Source organism: Oncorhynchus mykiss, chromosome 9 (genome assembly GCF_057628025.1).
Source record: "Oncorhynchus mykiss isolate SJ-2025 chromosome 9, ASM5762802v1, whole genome shotgun sequence".
Classification (NCBI taxonomy): domain Eukaryota; kingdom Metazoa; phylum Chordata; class Actinopteri; order Salmoniformes; family Salmonidae; genus Oncorhynchus; species Oncorhynchus mykiss.
The window spans coordinates 19,665,042-19,680,215 of NC_143030.1; the positions used below are offsets into that span (position 1 = coordinate 19,665,042).

Genomic DNA, 15,174 nt, shown 5'->3' on the forward strand with positions numbered 1-15,174 from the left:
AGAGACAGGAAGAGAACGAGAATGAGGGAGAGAGGATGTGAGAGAGAGCGAGAAAGAGGGGCGGGGAGAGGGAGAGAAAGAGGGATAATAAATATCATACTATCTACTTGAATATAACTTCTCTAACACCTATATGAACAAAGAGGTTTTAACTCTCTGAAAGATACAGAAGTTCAAATTCACCTATATTGGATCTGGCTTCCGAAGGTGAACATCTCTCCCACCATGTGGGCATGTTGTTTAGCAGTTGGCTCTCCACAGGAGATGGGCTCACAGCTGATCCTCACCTCGCCCCACCTGCCCTCCCTACCACAGGTAACATGGGGGTAGGACCCCTTCATCTGGTAACCCGGCCTGCACCTGTAGGTAACTGTGTCTGGGACAGTGGTGCTGGCGCCCTGCAGGACAGCATGGGGTACTGCAGGCGGGGCAGCCACGCACCTACCCCGGCCACACACAGGAACACCCGGGCTCCACACCCCGCCCTTCTCACAAGTTGCAGCCGCCGGCCCCAGGACCTTATAGCCCTCGTCGCAGAGGAAGAAGACGCGGTCGCCGCAGGCGTGGTCGCGCCCCAGTACCACCCCGTATTTTAACACTGGAGGGGTGCAGAGGCAGGGGCGGCACTCCGGTACCGTTCCGACCCAATGGCCTTGGGCGGAACAGCGTAAGACGGGGTCACCGAAGACCTCGTACCCGTCAAAACACACGTACTCCACGACATCATCATAGTGGAAGCTGGAGCCGTTGAGGTAACCGTGGCTGATGTCCTGCGGCGGGTCACAGGCGATGATGTCACAGCGAGGGGTGGGACCTTCCCCCCAGAGTCCGTCCTCTCGACACATCCGCTTGGGTTCGCCACCGCTGAGGATGTACCCCTCCTCACACTCATACCACACCTCACGGCTGTAGCCAAAGTCAGAGCCCAGGACTCGACCGTTGGGGATGGATGCTGGTCTACCGCAGTGGGCTGGACGGCACTCAGGCGACCCATGACTCCAGGTACCATCGGCCTGACAGACACTAACAGAGGGGCCTTGTAGGAGCAAGCCGGACTTACAGCTCAGCGCTACATGTTTGTTAAACGTATATTCCTTCCCTGTCACAGTGACATCACTAGGAACGACGGGAGAGCCACAGGAGATAGGCTCACACCAAGGCTTCTCAGCATCCCACTTCCCATCTGCCTTACAGGTCCTTGTGTCACCGTCCTTCAGGACGAACCCGGAACTACACTCGTAACGCAACACCTCCAGATACAGGAAGGAGTCTCCCTCGGCCGAGCCGTTATCGATGTCCCCCGGGTCACCGCAGGATATAGGTCGGCAGACAGGCGGTAGGTCGCTCCACTGTCGGCCCGCCACACACTGTCTGACTGACTCCCCCTCTAACTCGTAGCCCTCCTCACAGCTGTACTTCACCAGGCTACCCAGGGATGTGTCTGTGACGTTCACAGAACCGTGGTCCGGGCTGGGCGGATCCTCACACTCGGCAGGAACACACATGGGAGCTGTCCCGTTCCACCTCCCCTCCTCCAGGCACACTAAGGAAGTAGAGGTTGTGAGCTCATAGCTCTTATGGCAGCGGTACACTATTACAGTCCCATGCAGGAAGCTCATATCCATGGGTGATAATGGCACTGTAGCACCACCTATAGGCATGGAGGTTATAGCAGCGTCCCTCCCGGCTAGCTCCGCATTCGGATCCAAGAGCCTCGAATACTCGCCGAAGTCGATATGAGGGGGAAGGCCGCAGTCAGAGGGGATGCAGACTGGGACGGAACTGGACCAACCGAACTCCTCACAGGTCAGGTGGTTCTGGCCGACCAATTGGAAGCCGGGGAAACAGCTGTAGAAGATGGTGACGCCGAACTTGTGGTCGAGACCCTCCACAAAGCCGTTGTCTATGGGGTTCGGTGGAGCGCAGTAGATCTGGACGCACACAGGCGTCCCCTCGTCCCACTCCCCGTTCGCTAGACACTTCAGCGTCTCGGGACCATGTAGACGGTAACCGCGATGACAGGAGAAGTTGACCACGTGGTTGAACTGGAGTTTGTTATATGCCACCTTCCCATTGGGTATCTCTTTCGGGACGGGACACTCGATTGGTTGACAGGAAGGTACACCTCCGATCCAGTGCCCACTTTCACCACAGAGTACTGTAGCGTTACCAACCAAGCTATACCCAGGTTTACAGCTGTAGAGAGCCGTGCTGAGGTACATCAGTCCTTGAACGTCCACTATGCCGTTAGCTATCTCTACAGGTTGGGGACACTCTACTGGGATGCACTCTGGGACAGGACTGCTCCAATATCCATCTGCCTGGCAGGTCACAGACCCTTCCTTCCTCAGAGTAAATCCGTCCATGCAGGAGTAGCTCACCACCGAGCCGAAATAGGATGGAGCAGACAACGGTGCCGATGACGGGTCACCAAATGCCACCTCAGGCGGAGGACCGCAAAACACCTGCTTGCAGACAGGGAAGGTGTCGTTCCACTCCTGGGCGAGGGTGCAGCGGAGGGTCCGGGCGCCGTGGAGAACATAGCCATCCTCGCAGGACAGTTCCACGATTCCAGAGTCCAAACTACGTAGAACCAGGTGGTTCTCATCTAGGGGCGGTTCTGGGCAATGGACTAGCGAGCAGCGTGGATGACTCGACTTGTCCCACTTGCCGTACTTCAGACACATCCACACAGCATCGCCGGTTAGCTCGTAGCCCTCGTCGCAGACGTACTCAACCTTGTGGCCCACCTCGAAGACGGAGCCAACGGAGCCACGGTATTGGCCATGTAGGATGATGGGCGGGGGGTCGCAGGTCAGGATGTGGCAGACGGGCGGGTCGCCGTTGGACCACTGGCGGTTGGCCTGGCACACTCTCTCCGGATGGCCGGTCAGTCGGTAGCCGTCGTCGCACGCATATGTCACCTTGCTGTTGAAGGTGAAATGACCTTCGTTCTGTGGGTTGGAACACAAAATAAGATGTTTTATGATACAGAGTACACTGTGTTCTGATTGAGATGACACGTGATATCTTGCCAGAAAGAATGTAACTTGTTGTTTCTCTATGATCAAATAAGATGACCAAGCACAGGAATGAGTGGGAACTCTGAAATGGACCTTTTAGTTATTTCGAATCACTTATGGGATTTGCAAAATGTACAATGTTTCTGTTTGTATTGAATAAAGTACATTTTTTTCTACATCTTGTTACATTGAGCCTTGACATGAATTTTAGCAGAGGAACAACATACCTGGATGAATCCATTCTCGAGTGACGGTGGGGACGGGCAGGAGACAGGCTGGCAGACAGGCAGGACCCCACCCCACTTTCCATTGGCCTCACATGTCCTCCTCTTCTCCCCTTGGATCAGGAAACCCTTATCACAGCTATACGCCACCATCGCTCCAAAACTATAGTTGGTCCCACTCACATACCCCTTCTCGATGCCCCCCGGTTTGGAGCAACGCACCGGGACGCAACCCACTTCGTATGGTGATGGAGTCCACTCCCCTCCCATCATGCATTTCAATTTGGCGGTCGTGTTGAGGATGAAGCCCTCTTCGCATTTGTAGTTGAGCTCTGTGTTGCTGGCGTACTTGAGTTTGTTGACCGAGTCCAAGATGGCATGGGGCAGGTCAGGTGGGCGCTGGCAGAAGGTGGCGATGCAATGAGGGGCCTCCTGGCCTTCGGGGGGCGCCCACAATCCCTGGGCATTGCAGACCACCTTTAAATCAAATCAAACTTTATTGAACTTTGCGTTTAGAATCGCAACACACTTTACTTTAAAACAACAACATGAAAGACACTTTAAAAATGAAGGGCAATAAAATAGATGAATAACCTTGGAGTTGTTGCCAGCGGTGTAGCCGTCCGTGCAGAAGTAGTTGGCCGTGTCGCCAAACAGCTGGTGGCCGGCGACAGCAAGGGCGTGGTCTATGGAAGGGGGAGGGCCACAGGAGCGGGGGACACACTGAGCGGAAGTGGGACTCCATTGGCCAGTCGACAGGCACTCTCTGGACTCTGGTCCAATCAGAGTGTAGCTGTGGGGACCAATCAATGAAGATCAGGGCAGGAGGTAATACATCTAAACAATGTAACAAAAAGTAAACATACACAATCATATATATACACACCATTACTACTGTACTATAACTACATAAACTACTACTTGACTTTAATGACAATAACTATAATGCTAACATTGAGGTAGTCTTGTCCAGTCAGGTCTCTTACAAATGCGTGGCAAGGCCTCAATTGAGTTAACACGCTGATAACGTATAACTAACGAAACATGGTTGACAGTATTTACCCTTCTTTGCAGACATAGTGCACCTTGTTGCCCAGGGTGTGGTCGTCCCCCATGGTCACTGAGTCCCGGAGGGCGGGGGGGTCTCCACAGTGGACACTGGCGCAGAGAGGGGCAGGGCTGCTCCACTCTCCTGACGCCTCACACACCACCTCCTCAGAGCCCTGCAGTCTTAAATTCCCAAAGCAGTAGTTTTTATATCAATATCAAATCATTTCTGGATAACAATTATTACCTTACTGTAATCGACTGTCCATTAAAACGGGCAAATTGTTTGTTTTTTGCAACAACAACAAAAAATACAAGCAAGAATTTTGCTAGAAATTTACCACATGGTGATGTCACCATGGAAAGCCGAATCTCCCGCCCATGCAAACCTGCTGATTAGAAAGTGCTGTGTAGATTATAATTTCAACCAGCAACTATCAGGAAATAGCACTGATGACATTTTTTCACACTTTTACAGTGTTAGTTTTGTTAGCTGTTGTACAATATGATACAAAACATAGGAAAATGTTTTATTATTTTGACTGCACTGGGCCTTTAACACACGAATGCCTTTTGCACACACACTGTGTAATACTTATACGCATACACTCACAGCACCTTTAAAGGGGAAGGGAAACACCAGGCTTTAGAACGCCAGCTAACTGTGTCTATAAATTGCCATATTGCCATTGTCGCGTCACTGGTAGGCAATTTAAGATGGCGCTGACCATAGGTCAAATAAACATTGTTCAAGATCAAAATATTTAAAATAGAGATGTTTCTATGTTACATGCACATGTTCAGCATTGTGGATTGAATACATGTTGTTGCTTAGCTTTACAATCCCCGTAAAGCAGTATGAAACAACAGCCAATTATTACTAGCATATATTACTAGCTACCACTTTCAAAGTCACTGCATGCGGCGCTTCAATCTATTGATTAATGAACGTCTTATTATTTTAGATGTAAATGGATCTTGTCCTTTTATGAACCCCTTATACGACCTATACGACCTGGGACTGCTGGTCTAGAATCAGTTTCGACCTTTTAGAGCATAATTAATATGATTATGTGGACAGTTGGGGGGGGGGGGGGGACCTGATCCTAGATCAGCACTCCAACACTGAGACACTACGTGGATATAAGAACAGAAATGACAAACCAGGACAGACATTCCATCCTAACCTGTATCCCTCTGCACAGCTGTAGATCACTGTAGACAGGTAGGTTTTCCCTTTGAGGGTGAAATCTGCATTGTCTACGTGTGGAGGTTCCCCGCAGGTGACTGGCTGACAGACAGGGGGCGCACTGCTCCACTTCAGATTGGCCTGACACTGGATCTCATAGGGGTCACCTGGGACGAACCCCTTAATACAGCTGGAGTGGATGAAAGGGAAATAGTGTACGTACATTCATAATGGGGGAATATGGGAGATGTGGCAATATAAATAGAGGTTTAATTTCAGCAACTATCTATTAGCTTAACTCCCATTATATACATGTGTTTGTTGGCATCTTTACTTACTGTAATATACTGTATATTATACACTAGACAGCCCTCAAACTCAACTCTGGACCTTGAAGCCAATTCCACTGCATTTTTGCATTGTTCCCCTCTAACCAGGAACTGATTTAGACCTGGGATACCAGGTGTGTCCAATTAATTATCAAGTCGAACAGAAAACCAGCAGGCTCCAGACCTCGTAGGGTGAGAGTTGAATACCTCTGCTATACGATATCTCAATTGGAAAGAGAAAATAAAGAGGAGAAGCTTTTATCTCACTTAACTATTAATGCAACAGCATTATCTCAATGCAACAGCATTATCTCAATGCAACAATATTATTATCTCAATGCAACAACATTATTATCTCAATGCAACAGCATTATCTCAATGCAACAACATTATCTCAATGCAACAATATTATTATCTCAATGCAACAGCATTATCTCAATGCAACAGCATTATCTCAATGCAACAACATTATTATCTCAATGCAACAACATTATTATCTCAATGCAACAGCATTATCTCAATGCAACAGCATTATCTCAATGCAACAACATTATTATCTCAATGCAACAGCATTATCTCAATGCAATGACATTATCTCAATGCAACAGCAAATTCATACTGTTGTCATGTCTAAATGGTCTACTTTGTAAGCGTGACACTTGTTGTAAATGGCTGACGGTGGTACCTGAAAGTCACCTTGCTTCCAAACGTGAAGTTGGTGCCCTTCATCACGGCATTCTCTGGGACAGAGGGCCTTCCACACGAGAGGGCTGAAGAACAACACAATACCATGTAGGGCTGATCAGTTCTAGTAAACTCCTTCCAGAAGGTTCTTAGCCTCGTTTGATTAAGTGATCTTAATCAAAGATTATTGATATACTGACAAGATACATGTCTTGGGAGTCGTTGTCCATATACTGACATGTATCTATCCATAATATTTATTAAGATCACTTAATTGGTCAATTGCGCACAAGGTCTAACCAAAATGTTACTTCCTCTTTTAACCCAACCCCTCCACACATAATTTTTTGGGGGGAGAGGCACAGGGGGTTGCCACACTGTGTGCCCGGGGAGCTGTTGTTGTGGGGGGTTAAGTGCTATCATGCCAACCGCTTGTCATGCCAAACCATGCATGATAGCACAAACAGCCTGTCACTCAGGCTAGGTTCCCCTGCAAGGCTTTCATAAGACTGGGTTAGGGATAGATCCAGTGTGGGTTAGGGATAGATCCAGAGTGGGTAAGGGATAGATCCAGAGTGGGTAAGGGATAGATCCAGAACAAGTGTGGGTTAGAGTTAGATTGAGAGCCAGTGTGGGTTAGGGATAAATCCATAGCCTGTGTGGGTTAGGGATAGATCCAGAGCCAGTGTGGGTTAGGGATAGATCTAGAGCCAGTGTGGGTAAGGGATAGATCCAGAGCCAGTGTGGGTTAGGGATAGATCCAGAGCCAGTGTGGGTTAGGGATAGATCCAGAGCCAGTGTGGGTTAGGGATAGATCCAGAGCCAGTGTGGGTTAGGGATAGATCCAGAGCCAGTATGGGTTAGGGATAGATCCAGAGCCAGTGTGGGTTAGGGATAGATCCAGAGCCAGTGTGGGTTAGGGATAGATCCAGAGCCAGTGTGGGTTAGGGATAGATCCAGAGCCAGTGTGGGTTAGGGATAGATCCAGAGCCAGTGTGGGTTAGGGATAGATCCAGAGCCAGTGTGGGTTAGGGATAGATCCAGAGCCAGTGTGGGTTAGAGATAGATCCAGAGCCAGTGTGGGTTAGGGATAGATCCAGAACCAGTGTGGGTTAGGGATAGATCCAGAACCAGTGTGGGTTAGGGATAGATCCAGAACCAGTGTGAGTTAGGGATAGATCCAGAACCAGTGTGGGTTAGGGATAGATCCAGAACCAGTGTGGGTTAGGGATAGATCCAGAGCCAGTGTGGGTTAGGGATAGATCCAGAACCAGTGTGGGTTAGGAATAGATCCAGAGCCAGTGTGGGTTAGGGATAGATCCAGAACCAGTGTGGGTTAGGGTTAGATCCAGAGCCAGTGTGGGTAAGGGATAGATCCAGAGCCAGTGTGGGTAAGGGATAGAGCCAGAACCAGTGTGGGTTAGGGTTAGATCCAGAGCCTGTGTGTGTTAGGAATAGATCCAGAACCAGTGTGGGTTAGGAATAGATCCAGAGCCAGTGTGGGTTAGGGATAGATCCAGAACCAGTGTGGGTTAGGGATAGATCCAGAACCAGTGTGGGTTAGGGATAGATCCAGAACCAGTTTGAGTTAGGGATAGATCCAGAACCAGTGTGGGTTAGGGATAGATCCAGAACCAGTGTGGGTTAGGGATAGATCCAGAGCCAGTGTGGGTTAGGGATAGATCCAGAACCAGTGTGAGTTAGGGATAGATCCAGAACCAGTGTGGGTAAGGGATAGATCAAGAGCCAGTGTGGGTTAGGAATAGATCCAGAACCAGTGTGGGTAAGGGATAGATCCAGAGCCAGTGTGAGTTAGGGATAGATCCAGAGCCAGTGTGGGTAAGGGATAGATCAAGAGCCAGTGTGGGTTAGGAATAGATCCAGAACCAGTGTGAGTTAGGGATAGATCCAGAGCCAGTGTGAGTTAGGGATAGAGCCAGAACCAGTGTGGGTAAGGGATAGATCAAGAGCCAGTGTGGGTTAGGAATAGATCCAGAACCAGTGTGGGTAAGGGATAGATCCAGAGCCAGTGTGGGTTAGGAATAGATCCAGAACCAGTGTGGGTTAGGAATAGATCCAGAACCAGTGTGGGTTAGGAATAGATCCAGAACCAGTGTGGGTAAGGGATAGATCAAGAGCCAGTGTGGGTTAGGAATAGATCCAGAACCAGTGTGGGTAAGGGATAGATCAAGAGCCAGTGTGGGTTAGGAATAGATCCAGAGCCAGTGTGGGTAAGGGATAGATCAAGAGCCAGTGTGGGTTAGGAATAGATCCAGAACCAGTGTGGGTAAGGGATAGATCCAGAGCCAGTGTGGGTTAGGAATAGATCCAGAACCAGTGTGGGTAAGGGATAGATCAAGAGCCAGTGTGGGTTAGGGATAGATCCAGAGCCAGTGTGGGATAGGAATAGATCCAGAACCAGTGTGGGTTAGAAATAGATCCAGTGGCCAGTGACCCGGTCCAGAGGCCTTTCAGCAGGCACTGCCAACGGTGAAGTAGAAAGATTCTGTTTCAACAGTACAGGGCAGACAAAGAGCCAGCTGCACAGCACATAATCACCCATTATGCACACACACACACACACACGTTTTTGTGTGAGGGTCAGGACATTTATATGCCAGTTGATTTTGAGAGAGAGAGAAAGAGAGAGTGAGACAGAGAGACAGACAGGGCGAGAACGAGAGTGAGAGAGAGCGAGAGCGAGACAGCGAGAGAGAGTGAGACAGAGAGAGAGACAGAGAGAGAGAGAGAGAGTATGAGTGTTCAGGATAAAAACAAACAGTTAGCATTTGTCGCTCGTTACCCAACATCAAGCCTCCATTATAACCGTTGTGACTGAAGGCTTTGGTTAGGCAGATCTGAGAGCTATGAAGGCGTGATGGGCATAATGAGGATAATTGTGTTATTTATACAGTTGTCTAAGTACCTCATGGATAAGAGGGTTGTGCTAGATTACTCAAATGTAAATGGACTGTCATGAAACTGGGTATTTCTGGAAAAATTAACATACAGTACATAATAATGCTGGATCTCTACTGTTAGTGACAGCAAAGCATTATGTGAAAACAAGATTATTTTTGATATGATATAGAAACCCAAGCAGAACACTTGAGTAGGGCATGCCATATATTATGATTATAATAATTATGATTATGATTATTATAATATTATTCCTTTTATGAATATATCATTATTATTATTATGCTCATATCATGATTATCATTATTATGATTACATTATTATGATTCTATCATGATTATCATTATCACTACAGCATATATTACATATAACCATGTTGGTGTCCTCCATACCTCTGCAGTACGGGAAAACACCATTCCAGCTTCCTGTCTCCAGGCATAGGACATGAGATGAGCCAATCAGCTCGTAGCCTTCCTCGCAGGTGAACACGACCTCACTTCCCATCAGGAAGTTAATACCGTCCTTATAGCCGAACTCTGGAGCCCCCGGGTTCTCACACTTCACTGGTTCTAGATTGATAACATACATACAGAGAAAAATGGTTTGATACTGTAGCTACTGCACCTTGAAGTCCCAACAGATAAGAATGGATTAAAACATTTGGCAGAGGTGAACTGTAGATGTTTGATGATGATGAAGCAAAAGGCACGAGAGGCATTGCTATACAGTACTGTAGCGAAGAGGTTCTGAAACGTGTCTCATAACTAGGAAGAATGTAATTGTTAGGGAAATGTGATTTTCCTGACCACATGAACTGACCGGGGGGAAACCTTTGGCTCAGGTGGTATGTGGTCCAGGCCTAGAGTACGTTACAGTATGTGTGTGTTACCTGTGCAGTTCTTCCCGTCTCCGCTGTAGGGGTGGATACAGGTGCAGGTGTAGGAGCCGTCTGTGTTCTGACAGCTGGAGTGTTCATCACAGTCTGAGCCCAGTGCACACTCATCCACATCTGTGTGGACACACGCATGTCGTTATACTCTGCGCTGATTGAAAACATTGTATTCATTGACATACACTCTAAATACGGTAGATGTACATGAATTGTATGATGCAAATAGTGCGAGTATGACACCGTTTATATTCATCCACTGTGTCCGTTTCGGTCTTACCCAGGCAGGCGGGCGTGTTGCCTCCCCACTTCCCACTGTTGGTACAGAGGACCTTGGCGTCCCCCAGCAGGTAGAACCCTGGGTTACACTGGTACACCACAGAGCTGCCTGCATGGTAGTCGGCACCCTGGAACAGACCATGCTCCAGGGGCCAAGGAGAACCACACTTCACTCCTATACACGTAGACAGAGGTACATGGTACATACACAGGTTACATGGTAAATGTTTGGTTATGAATGGAGATAGTATTATCCCATCTGATACCATACTCAGGTCAGATAGGTGGAAATGTTGGGGTTGGGAATGGTTTTGGTGTTTGTTGCTTTTTGATGGTGGTACTCCATTACTGAGGCCATGCTTATGGACATAGATGACTCAAATGTAACCTCTGCTTTGTGTGTGTGTGTGTGTGTGTGTGTCTGTCTCTATGTTCATGCGTGGATGTGTGTAACTAATGGTCCCTCACGTTCACAGCGAGGCAGGGCGTGGCTCCACTCTCCCTTGTTGTGACACTGCAGCAGCGGCTCCCCCACCAGGTAGAAGCCGGGAACACAGGACAGCTGCGTCTGAGACCCGGGACTGACCGCTGGACTGGACGCACGCAGGTGAGGCACTGCATTCTCTAGCTGGGGGCAGTCTGACAAACACAAATAGGAGAATGAAATGGGTTAATGTTTTCCTACACACTGATTTAAAATCTGTTTTGTTCCCCCTCCGCCTATGGTTAAGGTTAGGACTTGGCCAGTGTAAGCTGATCCTATATTTGTCCCTCACCAGCGCAGAAGATGCAGTTGGGGTTAGTCTTCACTCTCCCTACCACCCCATTGAGGAAGTCAGGCCAGGCCAGGACGTTGCCTCTGATGTTTTTCCCTGGGCAGGTGCTGGCTAGGATCTTGATCTACAGAGAAATATGGAGGTCACTTCATGGGACAGAGGTACAGAAAATGATTGGTGGTTCACACACATACAGTTGAAGTCGGAAGTTTCACAATTCCTGACATTTAATCCTAGTAAAGATTTCCTGTCTTAGGTCAGTTAGGATCTCCATTTTATTTTAAGAATGTGAAATGTCAGAATAATAGTAGAGAGAATGATTTATTTAAGCTTTAATTTCTTTCATCACATTCCCAGTGGGTCAGAAGATTAATAAATAATTGCCTTTAAATTGTTTAACTTGGGTCAAACGTTTCAGGTAGCCTTCCACAAGCTTCCCACAATAAGTTGGGTGAATTTTGGCCCAATCCTCCTGACAGAGCTGGTATAACTGAGTCAGGTGGGTAGGCCTCCTTGCTCGCACACACTTTTTCTGTTCTGCTCACAAATCTTCTGTAGGATTGAGGTCAGGGCTTTGTGATGGTCACTCTAATACCTTTACTTTGTTGTCCTTAAGCCATTTTGCCACAACTTTGGAAGTATGCTTGAGGTCATTGTCCATTTGGAAGACCTATTTGCGACCAAGCTTTAACTTCCTGATTGATGTCTTGAGATGTTGCTTCAATATATCCACACAATTTCCCCTTCCTCATGACGCCATCAATTTTGTGAAGTGCACCAGACGCTCCTGCAGCAAAGCACCCCCACAACATGATCCGGCAGCATACAAGATACACAGGCGTGGACATTTTTTGCCACAGAAGTATCCAGACATGCTAGTTCAGGGGTCTCCAACAGGTCGATCACGAGCTACCAGTAGCTTACAGCCCCCCTATGAGTTTTTGCCAAGCAATTCTGAACGTATATGTAATTGTCACATATTCCACCACAAACTGGATCCCATCTGGACAAGAGGAATACCTATGTAAGAATGCTGTTCATTGACTACAGCTCAGCTTTCAACACCATAGTACCCTCCAAGATCATCATCAAGCTGGAGGCCCTGGGTCTCAACTGCCCTGTGCAATTGGGTCCTAGACTTTCTGACGGGCAACCCCCAGGTGGTGAATGTAGGAAACAACATCTCCACTTCGCTGACCCTCAACACTGGGGCCCCACAAGGGTGCGTGCTCATTCCCCTCCTGTACTCCCTGTTCACCCACGCCTGCGTGGTCATGCATGCCACCAACTCAATCATCAAGTTTACAGACAACACAACAATAGTGGGCTTGATTACCAACAACGACGAGAGAGCCTACAGGGAAGAGGTGAGGGCACTCGGAGTGTGGTGTCAGGAAAACAACCTCTCACTCAATGTCAACAAAACAAAAGAGATGATCGTGGACTTCAGGAAACAGCAGAGGGAGCTCCCCCCTATCCACATTGAAGGGACAGCAGTGGAAAACGTGGAAAGTTTTAAGTTCCTCAGCCAACACATCACAGGCAAACTGAAATGGTCCACCCACACAGACAGTGTGGTGAAGAAGACGCAACAGCGCCTCTTCAACCTCAGGAGGCTGAAGAAATTTGGCTTGTCATCCAAAACCCTGACAAACTTTTACAGATACACAATCGAGAGCATCTTGTCGGGATGTATCACAGCCTGGTATGGCAACTGCACCGCCCTCAACCGCAAGGCTCTCCAGAGGGAAATGAGGTCTGCACAACTCATCACCGGGGGCAAACTACCTGCCCTCCATGACACCTACAGCACCCGATGTCACAGTAAGGTCAAAAAGATCATCAAGGACAATAACTACCCGAGCCACTGTTCACACCGCTACCATCCAGAAGGCGAGGTCAGTACAGGTGCATCAAAGCTGGGACCGAGAGACTGAAAAACAGCTGCTATCTCAAGGCCATCAGACTGTTAAACAGCCATCACTAACTCAGAGAGGCTGCTGCCTACATTGAGACCCAATCACTGGACACTTTAAAATAAATGGATCACTAGTCACTTTAAACAATGCCACTTTAAATAATGACACTTTAATAATGTTTACATATCTTACATTATTTATATCACATGTATTTACTGTATTTTATACCATCTATTGCACCTTGCCTATGACGCTCGGCCATCGCTCATCCATATATTTCTATGTACATATTCTCATTCACCCCTTTCGACTTGTGTGTATTATGTAGTTGGGGAATTGTTAGATTACTTGTTAGATATTACTGCACTGTCGGAACTAGAAGCACAAGCATTTCGCTACACTCGCATTAACATCTGCTAACCATGTTTATGTGACCAATACAATTTGATTGGATTTGATGTTGACTGTCATAAACAAATCTTACAAGTATCAGACACTGCAAGCTCCCAGCTTCTATTTGATCAATGCAACACTGACATGATCCCACCCCTGGTTAGCCACTATTGGATTAAAAAGCCAAAACTAACACAATATCTGCCAATTAATTTCCAGCAATATTGCCCCTGTCTGTGTGGTTTACCATTGTTTATCACTCTGTGTGAAGCCAGTTGATGTGGCAACTGTCTTGTGGGTTGACAGAAATACTTTCCCCGAAAACCTTCTCAATTAAATGTTAACAAAAGTAGACTTACCTGGCAGAAACATATCATCAGTAAGTATATCATTTGTATCTATTATTTGTTATTTTAAAAACTTTGGCATGAAAAGAGCAGCACCATCATAAGACCTGCACATTAAATGTCTAGATGAGCAACTAAAGGGGAATTACACACAAAAAATATTTTGGGGTTTTGTTTTCTTCCGAACATAAAAAAAAAACCTGTCTTCTGATGTGATGTATCCCTTTCCTGCTGTCAAATGACCTAGTGGCCTCATGGGTGGACTGTTATTAATATGTTTCATCATTTCATAATTAATACACTTTTTTTTATTTTTTTTAAATATGCATAAAATTGGTGTTTCTATATTTCAGTCTTCTGTGGTGTGTATAAAGTGTAATATTGGGATGCAAAGTCAAAATGTAATACATTTCACCTCTATATCTGACACGGTACAGGTGTCCTCTTTTTTTTAAGCCCATAACCATGTGGGGGGTGGCAGGGTAGCCTAGTGGTTAAAGCGTTGGACTAGTAACCGGAAGGTTGCAAGTTCAAATCCCCAAGCTGACAAGGTACAAACCTGAACAGGCAGTTAACCCATTGTTCCTAGGCCGTCATTGAAAATAAGAATTTGTTCTTAACTGACTTGCCTAGTTAAAAAAATGTTTTACAAAATATGTGTGTAGGCGTATACTTTTGTTTCAAAGTAGATTTGTTTAAGACTACCAAGAAACATTCTGTGTGACCCTGATTTAGCCCACTGCAGTGAAAGCATTGACATGGACTCAGAACATTGAATTCTGTTCTTTCTCTATGAACAACTTTAAGAGTGAAAAATGTAACTGAGAACATAATTTGGAAAAATATATACCAGGTATATTGACAGAAAACAGAGTGCACTACTTTCTCTTGTACACTAAGGACCCGGGGAAGAGTTGCAGGGGAGAAGAGAAGAGGAGAATGTGCCTATTGGAAACCTAGAAGAAAATCAGTGGCTCGTGACATGTTTAATTTTTAAAAAGTAGCTCTCATGCTAGAAAAGTTGGAGAGCCAGTTGCTAGTTCATATACTGTAGTTATGTAGCCTGGTCAACAGTATCCTTCTGCTTGAGACTACTCTTTTGTGTGTCAAACATGATGATCGTGACAATGAAAAACAAGTTCTAGAACAGAAACAG

At 46.9% G+C, this 15,174-nt stretch overlaps 1 protein-coding gene across 3 annotated transcripts in view; it reads right to left on the bottom strand.

Annotated features, from left to right (window-relative positions):
- The window catches only part of LOC110532940 (sushi, von Willebrand factor type A, EGF and pentraxin domain-containing protein 1), a 155,842-nt gene that overhangs the window by 25,107 nt on the left and 115,561 nt on the right, over window positions 1-15,174 (bottom strand). For all 3 annotated transcript variants that reach the window (XM_036987453.2, XM_036987454.2, XM_090183690.1), the window contains exons 29-39: window positions 11,360-11,483; window positions 11,052-11,222; window positions 10,585-10,758; window positions 10,305-10,424; window positions 9,808-9,984; window positions 6,498-6,582; window positions 5,482-5,673; window positions 4,310-4,477; window positions 3,842-4,040; window positions 3,251-3,724; window positions 184-2,954 (exon numbers count right to left, since the gene is read on the bottom strand). In XM_036987453.2, coding sequence (XP_036843348.2) covers window positions 184-2,954; window positions 3,251-3,724; window positions 3,842-4,040; window positions 4,310-4,477; window positions 5,482-5,673; window positions 6,498-6,582; window positions 9,808-9,984; window positions 10,305-10,424; window positions 10,585-10,758; window positions 11,052-11,222; window positions 11,360-11,483 — 4,655 coding nt within the window. The remainder of the gene's footprint in view (window positions 1-183; window positions 2,955-3,250; window positions 3,725-3,841; window positions 4,041-4,309; window positions 4,478-5,481; window positions 5,674-6,497; window positions 6,583-9,807; window positions 9,985-10,304; window positions 10,425-10,584; window positions 10,759-11,051; window positions 11,223-11,359; window positions 11,484-15,174) is intronic.